Raw genomic sequence first — 20,339 nt, 5'->3', positions numbered from 1 at the left:
TAGAGACACATGTGTGATATATAAAAATGAGACTGACATTTCATCTCTATAAATACATACACACATAAATATAATTTTTTTTTTAATCAGAATACTACAAAAAATTTTTAAAAAAAATATACTCCTCCTTTAATACAGATAGAAAAGGATAATGTTTTCTATCATTTGTTATTTTATGCTATAACTCCTATATTTATTAAGCAAGTTAGATTGATTTTACAAACTATACACCTTAGGCCCGTTTCACAAGTCAGTGAAAAACACTGACGTTTTTCACTGGCGTGTAAAACACGCACATGTCCCTCCGTGTGCCATGAATTACGGCACACGTGGGTTGTCTAAGTGCAATCCGGGCTCCGTTCTCCGTGGCCCGTGATTGCACTTAGAAATCAACTCACCTGTGCGCGCTCCCGCTCTCCATGGTGCTGAACGCTCCCGCGGTGCAGCATCCGGCCGGCGCTGACCCCCGCAGCAGCTACTTCCGGTCGGCTGTGTCGTGCATCATGAATATGCGCGACAGTAATGAGCCGGCTCTGAAGCAGCAGGGAGAACGGGCTGCAGAGAGCGCCGCTGAAGTCGGGTGAGTAAAGATGTTTTTTATTTTAAAAGCACGTTTTTTTCTGGCACGTGTTTCACGGACCACACCACTGCGTGGTCCATGGGACATCAGTGGTGCCAGAAAAAAATGGACATGTCTCCGTGCGGCAATCACGGACACGCGTGAACGCTGCACGGAGACATGGTCAGTGAAACATCACTGACGTGTGAGCAGACTCATTCATTATAATGGGTCTGCGTATGTCAGTGATTCTAGTACGTTTAAAAAAAAGCACAAACGTACCAGAATCACTGACGTGTGAAACAGGCCTTATGACGTTATTTTAAATTAACCATGTGTTTCGCCCGCCGTTTTTATTCTTTTATGGTTAGTTGTCCTATGACGTGCATGAGTCACTGACGTATATGACTTAAGGTACAGTTAGGTCCAGAAATATTTGGACAGTGACACAAGTTTTGTTATTTTAGCTGTTTACAAAAACATGTTCAGAAATACAATTATATATATAATATGGGCTGAAAGTGCACACTCCCAGCTGCAATATGAGAGTTTTCACATCCAAATCGGAGAAAGGGTTTAGGAATCATAGCTCTGTAATGCATAGCCTCCTCTTTTTCAAGGGACCAAAAGTAATTGGACAAGGGACTCTAAGGGCTGCAATTAACTCTGAAGGCGTCTCCCTCGTTAACCTGTAATCAATGAAGTAGTTAAAAGGTCTGGGGTTGATTACAGGTGTGTGGTTTTGCATTTGGAAGCTGTTGCTGTGACCAGACAACATGCGGTCTAAGGAACTCTCAATTGAGGTGAAGCAGAACATCCTGAGGCTGAAAAAAAAGAAAAAATCCATCAGAGAGATAGCAGACATGCTTGGAGTAGCAAAATCAACAGTCGGGTACATTCTGAGAAAAAAGGAATTGACTGGTGAGCTTGGGAACTCAAAAAGGCCTGGGCGTCCACGGATGACAACAGTAGTGGATGATCGCCGCATACTTTATTTGGTGAAGAAGAACCCGTTCACAACATCAACTGAAGTCAAGAACACTCTCAGTGAAGTAGGTGTATCTGTCTCTAAGTCAACTGTAAAGAGAAGACTTCATGAAAGTAAATACAAAGGGTTCACATCTAGATGCAAACCATTCATCAATTCCAAAAATAGACAGGCCAGAGTTAAATTTGCTGAAAAACACCTCATGAAGCCAGCTCAGTTCTGGAAAAGTATTCTATGGACAGATGAGACAAAGATCAACCTGTACCAGAATGATGGGAAGAAAAAAGTTTGGAGAAGAAAGGGAACGGCACGTGATCCAAGGCACACCACATCCTCTGTAAAACATGGTGGAGGCAACGTGATGGCATGGGCATGCATGGCTTTCAATGGCACTGGGTCACTTGTGTTTATTGATGACATAACAGCAGACAAGAGTAGCCGGATGAATTCTGAAGTGTACTGGGATATACTTTCAGCCCAGATTCAGCCAAATGCCGCAAAGTTGATCGGACGGCGCTTCATAGTACAGATGGACAATGACCCCAAGCATACGGTCAAAGCTACCCAGGAGTTCATGAGTGCAAAAAAGTGGAACATTCTGCAATGGCCAAGTCAATCACCAGATCTTAACCCAATTGAGCATGCATTTCACTTGCTCAAATCCAGACTTAAGACGGAAAGACCCACAAACAAGCAAGACCTGAAGGCTGCGGCTGTAAAGGCCTGGCAAAGCATTAAGAAGGAGGAAACCCAGCATTTGGTGATGTCCATGGGTTCCAGACTTAAGGCAGTGATTGCCTCCAAAGGATTCGCAACAAAATATTGAAAATACAAATATTTTGTTTGGGTTTGGTTTATTTGTCCAATTACTTTTGACGTCCTAAAATGTGGAGTGTTTGTAAAGAAATGTGTACAATTCCTACAATTTCTATCAGATATTTTTGTTCAAACCTTCAAATTAAACATTACAATCTGCACTTGAATTCTGTTGTAGAGGTTTCATTTCAAATCCAATGTGGTGGCATGCAGAGCCCAACTCGCGAAAATTGTGTCACTGTCCAAATATTTCTGGACCTAACTGTATATATATTTCTGTGTGTTCTCTGCTGTAAGATCTTCTGTGTCATCATTTACTTGTCCTGAGGAAGGGGGCAGAGACCCATGAAACGCGTAGACTTGTACTTCTTCAATAAATGACCTGAAAACTATTCATTGGATTCAATGGTGATAAGCGCGGCGATGATCCCCGATTTTCTTTAGAAGTATGGGTGTTGTGAGACACCAGGTCACCTGCCCTGCTGGTTCACTGTCACCGCGGCGCTGGTTTGCACCCGGTGCTGCACCTTTATGACCTCAAATAAGTTAGAGACTCACTGAGAGGTTCACCATGATGTGGCAGTGGGCTTCATACTGTCTGATCAGAATGTTAAAACCAAAAACCTCATGTTCAGGTATGCAAATTTTTGCCTGGCGGCATTAGATCAAAGTATGATTTTTGGATGTGCGGTTCATGCCTTTTTCTCCAGCAATATTGTGTCGCGAGCGGGGGCGCAGACCACAGCAGGGGGACTACTCGAGACGCTTAGATCCGGGATCGTGGCTGTGACACCGCCCTTGCCTTTTGTATGGGGTGCCCGGGGCTGATGGAGTGTGGCAGCAGGATGATATCCCCCCCACGGGTAGGGGAGGTGCATTCCCGGGGCCCAGGTGTAGGTGGAGTGAAATGTTGGGGCGCAGTTTGCAGGCTGGACTGAGTCCAGATAGTAAACCAAGTGCTGGATACCGGTAGCCTCTGGAGGGGTGTGCTCAGGTCCCGCGCACCGGTAGACAGGACAGGGGCCCTTCCTCCTGCACTTCTGTGTTGTCTCGTGTGTTGACTAGTCCGCATGGAATGGGAAAAGTCCACTCCCGTTGTCTTTGCTGTGGGAGCTGTCGCCCGCGAGATCTGACCCTTGTGATTTTTGCAGGCACTTGCAGACGCCCTATCCCCCGCGTTGGGCTTCCATCTAGCTCTCTCTGGGCTACTAGTGGGACAAGACGTGGAATCTTGTCCCCTGCTGGCTGATTGGAAAGGTGCGTGAAGCTGTCCTCGCCCTAGAGTCCAGGTACCCCGACTGTGCACAGCCTCCGGACCGGATTCCCGCTGTTGGCACCGGCGGGCTACAACCATGCCCCGGTCCACTTAAGGTCTCCCGCGACCGGATCTCCATCACCTGTGGCCCTGCTCTGCCGTCTGCCACCTAGTCAGCTCAAGTAGTCTGGTAGTCCGGGAGCTACAACCCCCAACTACCACTTCACTCCTCTCACTTCCACTGTCTACTACGTTCTGTTTTGTTCCCTCCCCGAACACCTCAGAACCCCTAGGTGGGCGTCACCATCTGCCTGGGCCCGCCCACTGATGTGTCCCTATTGTACTGGGGGGGTGACTATGCTTTTGTAGCTGGTGTTTGTACCTGTGTGTGGTTGTGTTGGAAGGCCAAGGAGGAGGGAATCCTGCATCTGGAAGATGGATGCAGTCTTCTCTGGCAACCTGATTTTGTCAGGGTGTCACAGTTGCATGGTCTGTCCTCCTCTGTTATTTTACTTGAACCAGCACTCCTCCCATTTGGCACAGGCGTTTTTAATTAGCAGGAGCCTGCAAGGAGGAGGTCTGTTTTTTTTTTTTGCTCTCAGTTCACATACTGGGAGCTTGTGGAAGATGAGTCGTCCAGCTCCTTTCCTTTGTGTTGATGGGGCAGTGTGGCCTGGGGTCATGGGGGCTCAGCCTTGTAGCACGGATGTTGTGAGGCACCACACCTTTAACACTTCAAATTTGTTAAGGACATACTCAGAGTCTTCATACAGTCTGATCAGAATGTTAAACCAAGAACCTCATATTCAGGTACATAAAATTTTTCCTAGCGGCATTAGATCAAAGTATAATTTTTGGATGTGCGGTTCATGTCTTTGTCTCCAGCAATGTAGTATAGAATAGTGAATATTGGAAATGATATAAATGAGAAGTGGGGTTTTTTTTAAACTCCATCATCATCATTATCATCAATCATCATCATCATCATCATCATCATCAAAACAACCACCCTCATTACTGCTGTTACCAATAATATAGCCAGAATAGAAAGCCAAAATTTACAGTCTTATTTCAATAGTCTACAACATTTCCAGCAATGGTTACAAAACTAACCAAGTATCAAAATACAAATGTATATTTCCTATACCTAGGTTATAATGCAAATCTGTAATAAGGTCCTCTACATATTATGTGCGAGTGGTAACTCTGTTGTCTTCTTATGTAGAATGTAGAGGAACTGGGGAAATAGCGCAAGAATAGAGTCTAGTCTAGGATGGATAAAGTGTAAAAATGAGGAAACGTGCTCACCAGCTTGTGAAAGTCACAACTACTGAAGAAACATGAAATGGCTGCAGCAGCCTCACGGTGAAATGAATGCTGAACAACTGTAGAGAAGGGGTTAATTCGCACGGCCCTAGGAATGGAAACCAAAAAGAACAGATAGTTCTTGGATAGTGTTTTTTTTTTTAGTCAACGCGTTTCGGAGTAAAAACAATTCTTCTTCAGGACTATCTAAAGGAGTTGTTCTTAGTCCGAAATGCATTGACACATCACTATCCAGGATATGGTCTTCTTGGTCTCCATTCCTACGGCAGCGTGGATTAACCCCTTCTTTTTAGGTGTTCAGCATTTGTCTTCTTATGTAGCAGAGGGACTATTGAGTCCCCGTAGACGACTTTGCGCCTCCTACAGCTACATACTCCAAACTATGGTTATATAACTTTCACATTTGTGAGCATGAAATATCTTGACAAATCCATACAATTATTACCTAATATAAGAAAAAGCTGCCATACTAGTCATTGCATTGAAATAATACAGATCACATGCGTAAAAATGATTTTATATGAAAGAATTACAGATTATTTCTTTTATTTTCTATTTAGGTTTTACAAAAGTTGGGAAGAACAATAGAAACCAAGGATGAGCTGTTCGAGCAGTGTGCATACAATTTCAACAAGCAGCAGGTAACTCCACAAAATTGGAGCAAGTAAAAAACATATTACTAGAGAAAATATTTCTTTTTCCAAACGTCCATTCTTTTGCTGTGATCTATCCATATATATTTTTTGGCGGGGACATATAAACCATAATGTACTGTAGTTTATCTTGAGCCTAAACTTCAGGAAAGCAAATTTTAAACGGTTGAGAGATGATCTTAGTGCAATAAACTGGGATGATGTACTAAGTAATAAAAGTACACAAAGCAAATGGGAGACTTTTATGAGCATCCTGAATAGGGCTTGTGCAGAAAATATACCCTATGGGAACAAACATGCTAGAAATAGGAGGAAACCCCTATGGCTAAATAGAGCTGTAAGGGAAGCAATAAAAGAAAAACAGAAAGCCTTAAAAGAATTAAAGAGGGTAGGTAGTGATGAGGCATTATATAATTATAGAAAATTAAATAAAATATGTAAAAAGCAAATTAAGTTAGCTAAGTTTGAGACAGAGAGACTCATTGCGAGAGAAAGTAAAAATAATCCTAAAATATTCTTTAACTACATAAACAGTAAAAAACTGAAAAGCGATAGTGTTGGCCCCCTTAAAAATAGTCTTGGTGAAATGGTGGAAGGGAATGAGGGTAAAGCCAACCTGCTGAATGACTTTTTTTCTACGGTTTTTATACAAGAAAATGCCATGGCAGATGACATGACCAGTGATGCCATAAATTCACCCTTGAATATTACCTGCTTAACCCAGCAGGAAGTACGCCGCCGCCTCGAAATCACTAAGGTTGACAAATCTCCGGGCCCGGATGGCATACACCCCAGAGTACTACAGGAATTGAGTTCTGTGATAGATAGACCATTATTTTTAATCTTCTCAGATTCCTTAATAACAGGGTCGGTACCGCAGGACTGGCGCATAGCAAATGTGGTGCCAATATTCAAAAAGGGGACAAAAACTGAGCCGGGAAATTATAGGCCGGTAAGTTTAACCTCTACGGTTGGTAAAATCCTTGAGGGTTTCTTGAGAGATGCTATACTGGAGTATCTCAAGAAAAATAACCTTATGACAGAGTATCAACATGGGTTTATGAGGGATCGATCCTGTCAAACTAATTTGATCAGCTTCTATGAAGAGGTAAGTTCAAGCCTGGACCAGGGAAATGCAGTGGATGTTGTGTATATGGACTTTTCAAAAGCTTTTGATACGGTGCCACACAAAAGGTTGGTACATAAAATGAGAATAATGGGGATAGGGGAAAATATGTGTAACTGGGTTAAAAACTGGCTCAGTGATAGGAAACAAAGGGTGGTTATTAATGGTACGTACTCGGACTGGGTCTCAGTTCATAGTGGGGTACCACAGGGGTCAGTATTGGGCCCGCTTCTTTTCAACATATTTATAAATGACCTTGTTGGGGGCATGCGGAGTAGAATTTCAATATTTGCAGATGATACTAAACTCTGCAGGGTAATCAATACAGAGGAGGATAATTTTATATTACAGGGAGATTTATGTAAATTGGAGGATTGGGCTGAGAAGTGGCAATTGAAGTTTAATGTAGATAAATGTAAGGTCATGCACTTGGGTAGAGGAAATAACATTTATGATTATGTACTTAATTGTAGAACACTGGGTAAAACAGACACAGAAAAAGACTTGGGTGTATGGGTGGATGGTAAACTTCACTTTAGTGGCCAGTGTCAGGCAGCTGCTGCCAGGGCTAATAAAATAATGGGATGTATTAAAAGAGGTATAAGTGTTCATGAAAAAAATATAGTTCTACCTCTGTACAAGTCACTAGTGCGACCGCACGTAGAATACTGTGTACAATTCTGGTCACCGATATATAAGAAGGACATAGCTGAACTGGAGAGGGTGCAAAGAAGAGCGACCAAGATTATTAGAGGAATGGGGGGGCTGCAATACGAAGACAGGTTATTAAACTTGGGGTTATTTAGTTTGGAAAAACGAAGGCTTAGGGGGGATCTAATCATAATGTATAAATATATGAGGGGACAGTACAGAGACCTTTCCAAAGATCTATTTACACCTAGGCCTGCGACTGGAACACGGGGGCATCCGCTACGTCTTGAGGAAAGAAGGTTTAATCATAATCACAGACGAGGATTCTTTACTGTACGAGCAGTGAGACTATGGAATTCTCTGCCGCATGATGTTGTAATGAGTGATTCACTACTAACATTTAAGCAGAGCCTGGATGCCTTTCTTGAAAAATTTAATATAACCAGTTATGTATATTAGATTTTATGACAGGGTATTGATCCAGGGAACTAGTCTGATTGCCGGATGTGGAGTCAGGAAGGAAATTTTTTCCCCATTGGAACTTGTTTGCCACATTGGGGTTTTTTGCCTTCCTCTGGATCAACATGTTAGGCTACGGGTTGAACTAGATGGACTTAGAGTCTCCCTTCAACCTTAAAACTATGAAAACTATGATGATGATGATGATAAAATAGACTGTGGGAAAATAAATCTTTAACCATCAAAGCAAGATATGTATTTTGTGATTTCATAGTGTGAAAAATATTTAATTGTTTATTTTATTTCAGAATGAAGGTAACAGGTTGAATAAGGATTTAAAGGCGGTTTTTAGTGCTGTGAAAGGTAAGACAGGTATTCTGGAAATATCTGTACACAACATCATTAGCATTGTAAATATTGCACTCGGTCAGGTTCATGCCACTGGTATCAAGAGGTGCTCATTTTACAATTTGTAACATAAAAGAGGTTGTCCTCTACTTTTACATTGATGGCCTATCCTTAGCATAGGTCATCAATAACTGACATTGATTTGAATAGGAGGTGAATGTACAGTACCTGGCCGCAGCCTCTATCAGAAGACGGAGCAGCTCTGAAACTGAGCATTTCTGGCTGCCTGCTGCTGGCAACGGCACCGAGAGCAGCTGATTGGTGGGGGTGCGGGGTGCCGGACCCCGGCTGATCAGACATTGATGACCTATCCTAAGGACAGGACATCAATGTAAAAGTAGTGGACAAACCCTTTAAAGAGAACACTTGCTCAAAAAAAATTAATTAAAAACCTTCTAAAAATGCCTGCACTCGTCTCGTTCTGGAACGTTTTCCATTTTGTATTGCATAAGTCCATTGCAAAGATATTCACACTTGTTGTTTTAAAGCGTATTGTGAAGCGGAGATTTTCACAAACTTCGCAGACTAAGGGCTCACTCACACTTGCGCTATTTTGATGCAAACGGAATCCGTCACTAATGTAGTACAGTTCATTTATTTACAGTGGAAGCGCGACATCGTGTGGACACAAGCGGGTACTGAATGACACACACACGCGCCATAGTAACGCGCTTCCACTGTAAATACATGAACTGTACTACATTAGTGACGGATTCCGTTTGCGTCAAAATAGCGCAAGTGTGAGTGACCCCTAAGAAGGAGAGGGAGGAGTGCCCCACAACAGCATATATATGTAATTGTAGTATGAAAAGGGTGCTTGTAATGCAATGTAAAAACATGAGAATCAAGGAGAAAAATACATTGCACATGACAGCACAACCTATATAAAAATGACAAAACCTTTATTGAAGTACACTTGTGCAATTAAAAACAATTAATACATAAAACACACTGCCATAACCAGGCACCCACAGATGTATAACATCAATAGAAGACCAATAAGGTATAACATCAATCACTTGTCACAGCAAAGATTATACTGATAGAGTGGATAAACTACACATGAAGCAAAACATGGAAAACCTGCACAAATGCTAAATATTCACATATTAAAAGGGATGACCGTACAGGTGTTAGAGCAATGATATGTGATTGAACCCAGCAGAACCTGCAAAATAAAGAATGGAGCTGATACACCCAAGCACGATAATAGCGTATATACAAGGATGGCAGCAATAGCAGATGTTACAAAAGGATCAACATAAATGATCCACAAAAACAAGATTGAGCCCGGGTAGGGATATGCCTACACAGTGGCTGTAAAACAATAAGAGAGCTTACCTGCGTATGTGTATGTGCGCATTTCTGTGTCTGCATATGCGTGTCTGTGTTCATGTCTTGTGTGTTTATGTGTGTGTGTTTACGTATGTATGAGTGTGTGCGCTTGTCTGCATGAGTGTTCATGTCTGTGTGCATTTGTATGCATGTGTCTGTGTGCCTGTTTACATGCAGTTGTCTGTCTTTGTATATCTGTTTGTGTATGTATGTAAGAGTGTATGCATGTATGTGTGTCTACATACGTTTGCATGTCAGTGCATCTTCGTATGTGTGTGTGTGTGCATGTCTGCATGCATGTATCAGTGTGTGCCTTTCTGCATGTGTATGCATGTATGTGGGCCCACATCACATCTTTAAACATCGCTGTTATGCGCCGCGCTCTGATGTCATCGCGTGACCTCGGATGGGTGGGGTGGCCATTTGACCACACGGGATATGAAACCGCAGGGTGGAGGGGGGGAGCGCAGGGAGGTGACAAGAATCTTGTTGTTCCTCCCTCTGTGAATGGACAGAGTAGGGGATGTAAGAGCCCAGGATGGGGCAGTTTAGGGCCTGTGATGGAGGAACAAAGGGGCCTAGGATGGGACAGTTTCGGGGCCTGGGATGGAGAAACATAGGAGCCCAGAATGGGGCAGTTTAGGGGCCTGGGATGGAGGAACATAGGCGCCCAGGATGGGGCAGTTTAGGGTCCTGGGATGGAGGAACATAGGAGCCCAGGATGGGAAAGTTTAGGGGCCTGGGATGGAGGAACATAGGAGCCAAGGATCGGGCAGTTTAGGGGCCTGGGATGGAGGAACATAGGAGGCCAGGATGGGAGACATTATTAAATATAGGGGGCCAGGAAGGTAGACATTATTAAATAAAGGGTGCTAGGATTGGAGACATTATTAAATACAGGGGGTCAGGATGAGGGACATAATTACTATATGGGGCCAGAGTGAGGAACATACATTATTGGTTTATGATGGCAAATAGTAGAGATAATTACTGTAGGGGCAAATTAGGGGACATTATTACTGATGAAATATAGTTTATTTTTTAGGAAACTATCTGCCATGGTGGGAACAAAAGTCTGATGTAGTCTAGAAATTGGGGAAACAGTGTGGAATGTGCCCTGGGAGTGATCAGCTATAGGAGACCGTGTGTTATTTTCTGCAGAGGCATGTTCTGGCTGGAAGAAGTGATGGCGGTCAGCACCAGATGGAGAGGAAAAGCTAAGATGAACAACGTCAGCTAGAGACGTCACTGGTAAGTCAGTGTATTACATGTACACACACACACTGTACACTATATACAGAACTCCTGTGTATAATGTCTCTGGTGATCACTGTATTCCCTATATACAGATCTCCTGTCCATAAACTCACCAGTCATCACTGTATTAGCTGTACACTATATACAGAATTCCTGTGTATGTCACCGGTGATCACTGTATTACCTGTACACTATACACATACACTATATACAGAGCTTCTGTGTATAATGTGTGGCGCCCTGGACTAGCCAGGTCGTCACAGATAACACTCAAACACCCCCACCCCCATTAGACAGTGACACCAGCCAAACAAAAACCATTGTTGCCTCCTCCAGAGTCTGATGTCCACACCAAGCGGTTGGCCCCACCCACTGAGGAGTTCACAGGCCTGGACGCGGGAAAAGGGTCAGAACAGTTTAGGAGTTTGAAGTGAGAGGAGCAAGCACTTGGGTGTCTGGGTTTGTGGCCCAGGCACTGACAGCAAGGTTGGCAGACGGTGGTGGCCATCTGCAGGAGTGGTGAAGCAACGCGGAACCGTAGGACCGGGGTCGGGCGTTGGCCCGCTGGTACCGACTGGGGAGCGAAGTGAAGCCAGCACACACAGGCAGGGCTATCGGACCCCGACCAGGCTTGGAACCGCCGACAATAGTCAAATCCGAGTGTGACCGGAACCCCAGGGGTTTCCTAACAGCCAAAGACCCGATAGAAGGCAACCGCCCACACCGTGAGGGTATACAGCTAACGCCTAAGGCTAGAGACCCAAGGACCAGCGCCTGCAGGCAAACGGGCTCCTCCGGCATCCATAAACCGGGGAGCGGACTACCGTTGGGGATCCATAGTAGTCAACTAAGTACATCAAGGTGCAGGGAAAGACAGCCGCCATCAGCTGTCCGGGGAGAGACACTGCAGCCGGCTGCGGGACCCGTCCATCCAGCCGTTTGGTTTACCGAGGACTTTGTGCATCTCTTACTGAGTGAGTACACCCGTGCCATCCGGCACCGTGCCGCGCTGTCCCTGCAACCCTGCACCTCCCCAACCCTGCCTCCCCGTCACACCACCGGGCCCCGGGACCATCGACCCCTACCCACGGAGGGGGAAAACAACATCCCAGCTGCTCCCTACCATCGCTCCCGGGATCTCCGTCACCAGCAGCGGTGGTGCCCATCTTCACCACAACCCGTGGGTGGCGTCACGGACTAAATCCCCCAAACCAACAACCCTTTTCACTTACGGGCGAGGAGCGCCGCTCGAGTCCCCGGATCCGGCCCACCGCTCGAGCCACCGAGCAGCAGCCGCAGCAGCGCCGGACCCGAGCGTTAGCGAGCGCGCAGCGGCGGCGTCCTCCCCGCCCACGACAACTGTCACTGGTGATCATTGTATTACCTGTACACTGACACTATATACAGAGCTCCTGTGTATAATGGCATTGATGGTAATATTAGTGTTATTAGTATGGTGGTTTTTATTCATGATCATGATTGTAGTATTATTCAGTCAGTATGTGGTCTGGTCATGGCATGTTGGTTTTTGACCCTTGTATGTGGTTCTATTCGGTCACTATGTAATGTTAATATGTGGTCTGATCACGATATGGTGGTATTTCTCTTTTGTATGTGGTATTATTTGGTCACCATGTGGTTTAGTCACAGTGTGGCAATATTTCTCCCTTGCATGTGGTATTATTCGGTCACTATGTGGTCTGGTCATAGTGTTGAACTATTTCTTCCTTTGTATGTGGTTGTATTTGGTCACTATGTGGTGGTAATATATTGTCTGGTCACGGTGTGACAGTATTTCTCTCTTGTATGTGGGTGTATTCGGTCACTATGTGGTGTTAATATGTGGTCTGGTCACAGTGTGACAGTATTTCCCCCCTTGTATGTGGTATTATTGGTCTTGGTATAGTGGATTGTGTTGTGTATGGCGGTCACTTTTTCTCTCTGATATTAATATGGGAAAGATTCTTTATTTCCAATAGAGATTAAATACTTGAATGTTTAACTCCTCCCTGTCCTGTGATTATTACACTGTAGCACATATGCACTTACAGAGGTTGTCTGGTGAAAACAAGAAAACGCCTCTTTATTTTACTATATAGAGGACTATGTGAGGCCCATTATTCTCTTCTAAAGCCCCGTTCCCATGTTGAGTATTTGATCAGTATTTTACCTCAGTATTTGTAGCCAAAACCAGGAGTGAAACAATCACAGGAAAAGTATAATAGAAACACCGGCACCCCTTCTGTATTTATCACCCACTCCTGTTTTTGGATACAAATACTGATGTAACATACTGTCCGTGTTTGGGGTGCACTTTTGTTGCAATCTTATTTTATGGCTGCAATGAAAGGGGAATCTAAGGGCTTCAATAGGAGGAAAATTACTTGGTAAGGGCTGTAAAGTTGTGAAATATGCTCTTCTGTGTCCCAGCTGAATATTTTTATTTATTATTATTAATTGTTTTGGGGTCTGCTATGGGGCCCCATGATTTCTATGTACGCCCTTGTTCCTGCCCCATCCTTCCCTGGTGGGGGGATCAGATTAGGTCTGGTCAGGAGCAGGGCCAGAAACAGTACTCAGGTATCTCTACTATTAGGAGTATCCCTGAGGTTAAGGATAGCTTAGGTCTCCCTAGCATGAGGGACAGCATAGGGGCATCATTATCCAACAGTCACAGGGATTCATTTAACCACTACAGTGATTCTGCACACGTCCGTCTTGACATGTATTATGTGAAATCTCTGCTCTGCAGTCCAACTGGGTGTTTCTTCACAGTTTTCTTGAGGGGTGTACGGTTCACCCCTCCCTCTCAGACTCTGCCAGCCAGTCACAGCTCCATAGCTGATAAAGTAGTCTAGTTCTCTCAGATGCTGCTGAGCTGTGATTCCCAGCATCTGGATGGGATGAAAGTGCACTTTCCCAAAAAAGACTCAGTTGGACTGCAAAGCAGAGATTTTACATAATGCACTATAAAGGAAAGAAAAAAAGAAGAGAACAACGGGGCGCCAAATCTAAGTGTAGATTTGTGTAAACACAGATTGTGTGATCATACGAATTTTACACTCACCGTGCAGATTTCTTCTGTTTTCGCTAGTATGATCCGTGTAGTGGATCAACTCTCTTATTAATCCTCCAGTATGCAGCACGAATCCTCGGGAAAAACAATGAGAGTACTGAACAGGTGCTCCCACGTGGGTATTGGAGTAAAGACAAAATCCCTTTCGGCGCTTGCGGAGGGTAAATGGATTATCAGTGCAAGTTTGCAAAAACTTCAAGAACAAGGGTTTATTAAGGGTTCAATAAAAAACGGACAATTACGGACAACGCGTTTCAGCTAACAAAAGCCTTCATCATGTGTAGTTTACATTGCTGGTATTAAGAAAATCTAATTTATAGACTGATCTGTCTATGTGTATGATGTAGGCGGGTATGAGGAACATGGGTGTGTACTTCCAATTAGATTATCACTCAACCTCGAAGAGGTAAATGGTTGTTCTTGTGCTGAAATCCTTATATGGATCATGTGTAGGGGCAAGCAAATATTGCTGCTATGCATGAATGATACAATTTATGAATGAAAAAGAATAAAAATTCTAATTGTTAATAAGGAAAATTTTGGTGTTTAAAATATGCGGTGATATAAAACACATAATAAATTATTCAGATTAAAAACACAATTTTTTTTTTTTTTTTCTTTCTCCTCTCTCCCTTCCCTTCTCTTTCCTCTCTCTCCCTTTCCCCTTTTGCTCTCCCCCTTTCCTTCCTTTTTCCTTTAGAGAATAGTTTAAAATTCATGCACTTATATAAAAATCACTTCCAGATATATTGCATTTATAAATAAGAGACAAAGAGAAAAAAAAAAAAATATATACATATACATTTAGACATTCTCTATCACATCGTTCAAACCATCTGGGTATAAGGTTTTCAGCTTAAAAATCCAATAGGACTCCTTCCTATTTAATTTTTTAAAACTGTCACTATCGTCCTCTGCAATTCTTTCTACAGGGGTCACTTTTATATCAAACTTTTTTTGATGTTTGATTAACAGGTGTCTGGAGAGACTATGTTTAAGAAAACCTTTATTCGCATTGTGCCTGTGGCCATTCATGCGTGACCGCACCGTTTGTGTGGTGCGGCCAACGTACTGAAGACCACAGTCGCAGCTGACCACATAGACTACATGGTCACTGTCACATGTTAGATGTTGATTAATATTAATTGTCTCTCCTGTACTATTTGATGTGATACTATTCTGTTTGTGACTAATAATACCACAACAGAAGCATTTTTTTGATCCACATTTGAAAACGCCCGGGGATTTTTGTGTGGAGAATCTTGCTGCACTAAAAACTGACAAAGGTTTTTTTAAAACAGTCGGTGCAATAATATTCTTCACCGTTATCCCCCTTTTAAACGTAATACCTGGAACCTCTGGTAACCATTTATTTAAAAAAGGATCCATTTTTAAAATGTGCCAATGTTTTTTTAAAATTGTCCTGATCAAATTACTACCCTGGTTAAATGCAGTTATAAAATTATATTGCCATTTTGTCCCTCTGTGTTCAATTTTTCTTTTGTTATTATAATAAACCCTTGTTCTTGAAGTTTTTGCAAACTTGCACTGATAATCCATTTATCCTCCGGAAGCGCCGAAAGGGATTTTGTCTTTACTCACATAATGCACTATAGAAGAAACAAATGTGAATATCTCTGCAATGGAAATGGAACGCAAAACGAAAAAGAGCGACAGAATCAGAGAAACTCAGGGATTTTTCAAGGCAATCAGCTAATAGGGTTTAGAGTAGTTACAAACAATGCCTCTTACTAAGGATGATCTCACATGTTCCCTTTCATTTCAATGTGTAATGCCTAATAATTCCTGCTGTAGTGCTATAGGGAATAGAATACTAGCTGTCACATTCCCTCATACTTTACAAGTGATCACCGGGGATTCCAGTTCATTTATACCTTGAGGAATTATCTGTTTAAACAAGACCACTCTTTCCATGGATAATCTTCTGTAGAGATGAGCGAACCTGAGGTTCAGTTTTCAAACAGAACACCGACTTAAACAACAAGGTTCAGGTTCCGAGTTGGAATGCTATGACTCGTGCAAGCATCGCTGTGCTCAGGTACGCTTGGTGCTCAGCCCTGTGCGAGCCGCTTGCAGTGTTTGATCAGCTCTCACTGGGGGTAAAAACAGTATGGCTGGCTGAATATGGGTGGAGACTCAAACTGCTAATCATTGATTCCAAACCTCTTTGGGCCAAGTTTGGACACATGATGGTTTGTTTTGTTTGCTGCCAACAAACCAAACATTTAAAGGTTCCCTCATCTTTAATCTTCTGCTACCCAACAGGTAAAATTATCAGACTGCCATTTTATAGCAGACACTACATGGGGGTAATATCAGAAGATAAAGTTTGTATGGCTATGCTCCAACACTGCTAATGGTCTGCTAGACATATTCCTTGCGACTAAAGGTTCCCAATTTTTGGGCGCTATGATTTTTTATATTGATATTTGCATGAATTGATGCAACTTATGAAAACTGCTACCTATTCTAGAGAACATAACTAGTACATGTTATTCCCTTACTTTTAGCAATGCATGAAGGTTCTAAAAGATTATCAGAAACTCTTCAAGTCATCTACAGACCAGACTGGGATGGATATGATGGCCTTCAATCAATTGTAGCGGTACGTATGCATATACCTCAAAGATGTCTGCCAGTAGAATTATTCTAATTGTTAAGAACACCAAACCATATAATTTAGGCAGATAAATGACCAACCATATGCATATATACAGACACACACTTCTCATGAAATTACAACATCAAGATAGAAAAGTTGAATAATTATGGAAATCACAAGATGGATAGCCATTTTAATGATATGCAAATTATTCACTAAGCCTGAGGTCCGGATGGGGCCACAGACTCCAGGCTTTTTTGTACTAGGTAGGAAAGCTGTGTGTGATTATGAGAACACACTGTCAGTCATTACATGTCTCACAAACGGAGAAGACAAAATGTATTCTGATCTCCTACATTAGTAATGCCCACTTTTGTTGAAAATAAGCCCTGGAGGCAGATTCTCGGGGAGATCCGTGTCTGGCCCATAGATCTTAACAGCTGATTTACATATAAGAAAAATGTGGATATCTCTGGAATAAAATATCAGATTGCAGATATCAAGATATTTTCTCCAGCTTCCTATAACCTACGTGCCCATGTAGACTGCTTAGGAGTGTGGATCCTACTGAGAGATTCCCTCTAACCCCTTCGCTGACCATTTTCCTTTTTTTCATTTTCATTTTTACCTCCCCTTCTTTTAACAACCTTAGGGTTTTTATTTTTCTGTACACATAGACACAAGAGCTCATTTTTTTGTGGGACTACTTGTATTTTTAGTTGACCACATATTGTACTGGGAAATGGGAAAAAAATTCCAAGTGCAGTGAAACTACAAAGAAAAAAACATCCACAATTCTGATTCACATTGTGTGGTAAAAATTATTTGGTAATATGATTCTCATCATCAGTACCATTATGGTAATATCAAACTGTTCCAATTTTTTTTATTACTCTATTAGTGGTGAGGAAAAATCTGAAATTTAAAAAAAAGAAAAACTATTTTTTTATTGCGTCACCATTTTTCGAGACCTGTAATGTTTTCATTTTGGATGGCGCTGTGTGAGGGCTTATTTTTTGTGGGCAGAATAATGCATCAAAAACACAACATACCAATAAGAGACAAAAACTAGATAAAAAGGCATGTAAAAAAAGCACACAAATCACATTTTACCTAATTTGTATAATAAAGTAGGTGCAGAAATTCTGCAACATTAAAAACTCAACAAAAGCTCATTTAGGAATTATAGCCTTTAAGGCCGGTTTCACACGTCCAGCATTTCGCCGGATTGCCAGATCCGGCACACTCCAGTAGAGTGCAATACAGTATAATGGCATCGCGGCAACCTCCGGTCACATGCTGTCATGTGACCGGAGCATGTGACCGGAGCTTGCTGCAATGCCATTGTACTGTATTGCACTGTACTGGAGTGTGCTGGATCCGGCAATCCAGCGAAATGCCAAATGTGTGAAACCGGCCTAAGGGAACCATCATTTTTGACCAGGCCATGTTCATTAGTTTTTTGTTTGTTTGTTTTTTTTGTTCAACCCCAATTCCTGAGCAATGTCTTTCATTAGCTAATAGTTGATATTCAGTAACTTTAAATTGAAAATTAGTTTACTCAGTTTCATGTTATTTCAGTGGCCATTGTGGGTTTTTCTTACTTTAACAGAAGGGTATCAACAAGTTTGTCCATGTGTGTATATAGTTTTTAATTGTGTAAATAATATTTTATTGGAAACATGAGCTTTTTTGTGATTTGATTTTAGAGCAACGATCTTCTTTGGAATGATTATGAGGAAAAATTAGCTGATCAGGCCGTCCACATTATGGATAATTATATGTCTCAGTTCTCTGAAATGAAGGTGATGTAAAACAACATTGATTTAAACATTATTATTTATCGCATTGTTAAAATATAATTACATACAAATCACTCATACCTAATAATAGCTATATCCAACAAAATAAAAAGGTGTATTCCTGGTCTATTAAAAATGTATTTCTGTTACACCAAAAAAGTGATCACAGTAACCTTATTCTCCTGGTCTTCATATTGTCATGTGTTCATATACAAATAGGTCCATACATATTTGGACAGTGACACGAGTTTTGGTACTTTAAAAAAATCTGGAGCTAATTCCAAGTGTGACATTTGCATTTGGAAGCTGTTTGTTATTATTCCACCACCCACAGTGTCCTAAGGATGCTGTGAGTGACAGCTCAGCCACCCTATATGATCAAGGGTGTGTTAGGCTCTCAGTATATTGTGAGTGACAGCCCAGTCGTCCAATAAGGGCATGCTGGGCTATTGGTATTTTTATTGACAACCCAGCTGTCCTATCTTTTTGGGCCTGCAGAGTTTCCTCCATATGTCACCGATCAAGATGATTAACTGGCTATTGAGCTGGCTTGCAGCGGTCAGACCACTTACAGTTGTAGCTTTGCTCAGTGATCTGTTTGCTCTGTGTTCTGATATCTGATCTTTGTTGCCTAACCTTGGATTTAACTTTTGATTACTTGCTTGGATGACGCCTTTTGCCTTGATGCACTCTCACCTTAGTTCCTTAGTTACCTGACCAGGGACTTTGCCTTTGACCATCTGTTTTGCTTATTCCTTTGTCACTGACATGCTCTTCTGGCCTTTGACCTCGGACTCTTTGATTTCCCTGGCTCATGGCTTGTATGAGAGAAGTGACTCAGAATCAGACTGTTCCTGACTGTTCCTGTGGATCCACAACATGCGATCAAATGAGCTTTCAAAGGAAGAGAAACTGACCATTCATGAAGAAGAAATCCATCAGCGAGATAGCAGAAATGATGAGTGGCCAAATCAACAGTTTGAAACATTCTGAAAAAAATAGCAAACTGGTGAGCTTCTGAACGCAAAAAGTCCTGGATAGCCACGGAAGATTACAGTAGGGGTGACAAAAAACCCTTTCACAACATCCACCAAAGAACACTCTCCAGAAAGTAGGTATTTCAGTATCTTAGTCTACCATAAAGAGAAGATTTTTGAGAGAAAATACTAAGTGTTCACCACAAAGTGCAAACCATTCATCAACCTTAAAAAGAGAAAGGCCAGATTAGACTTTGCCAAAAAAAATCTAAATTTCAATGTTCGAGAGGAGAACGGGGTTAATGCCGAGCTGTTGCCGAAATGAACAAACTTGATTTTATAAATCTTTTTTATTCAGGTCTTTGCGTTGATTTTTCCTTGTCCTGATGAAGAAACCCGTAGACCTGAATAAAAAAGATTTATACAATCAACAGTTTATGAATTTCGGCAACAGCATAGTATTAATCCCGTTCTCTTCTCCAGCATTGAAGTTTAACCCACGTGGGACTGCAGCATCCGCCATTTCAGAGTCTTTCATGGGGTTCTGCCTATCACAACCTCAATAGGTGTCTTTTAAGATCAATTCCCTAAAAATATCTGGTAAGACCCTATTCACGCTTTCTATCCTTAGTTGTACACTTAAAAAAAAGTCTTAAGAGAACAGTTTTGAAAAAGCATTCTTTGGACAGATGAAACCTGTGCCAGAGTGATGGTAAGAAGAAAATATGGAGAAGGCCTGGCGCAGTTCATGAATGGTCCAATACATAACACATCCTCTGTAAAATATGGTAGAGGCAGTGTGATGGCCGGGCATGCATGGCTTCCAATGGCCATGAAGCAGGTGGATGAATTCTGAAGTGTACAGGGCTATACAGTCTGCACAGATAGAACCAAATGTAGCAAGCGCTTCACACTACAGATGGACAATGACCCAAAATATACTGCAAACGCAATACAGGAGGTTTTTTTAAAGGAAAAGAAGTGGAATATTCTGCAATGGCTGAGTCAATCACCAGATCTCAACCCAA

General features: G+C 42.2%; 1 protein-coding gene across 1 annotated transcript in view; it reads left to right on the top strand.

The window, feature by feature from the left end:
* The window catches only part of BIN2 (bridging integrator 2), a 100,915-nt gene that overhangs the window by 40,725 nt on the left and 39,851 nt on the right, over positions 1–20,339 (top strand). The window contains exons 2-5 of the mRNA XM_075334490.1: positions 5,505–5,585; positions 8,142–8,196; positions 16,441–16,535; positions 18,242–18,337. Coding sequence (XP_075190605.1) covers positions 5,505–5,585; positions 8,142–8,196; positions 16,441–16,535; positions 18,242–18,337 — 327 coding nt within the window. The remainder of the gene's footprint in view (positions 1–5,504; positions 5,586–8,141; positions 8,197–16,440; positions 16,536–18,241; positions 18,338–20,339) is intronic.

Source organism: Anomaloglossus baeobatrachus, chromosome 2 (genome assembly GCF_048569485.1).
Source record: "Anomaloglossus baeobatrachus isolate aAnoBae1 chromosome 2, aAnoBae1.hap1, whole genome shotgun sequence".
In the NCBI taxonomy this organism is placed as follows: domain Eukaryota; kingdom Metazoa; phylum Chordata; class Amphibia; order Anura; family Aromobatidae; genus Anomaloglossus; species Anomaloglossus baeobatrachus.
The sequence above is the reverse complement of the archived record's forward strand: the minus strand, read 5'-3'. Positions and strand labels throughout refer to the sequence as shown.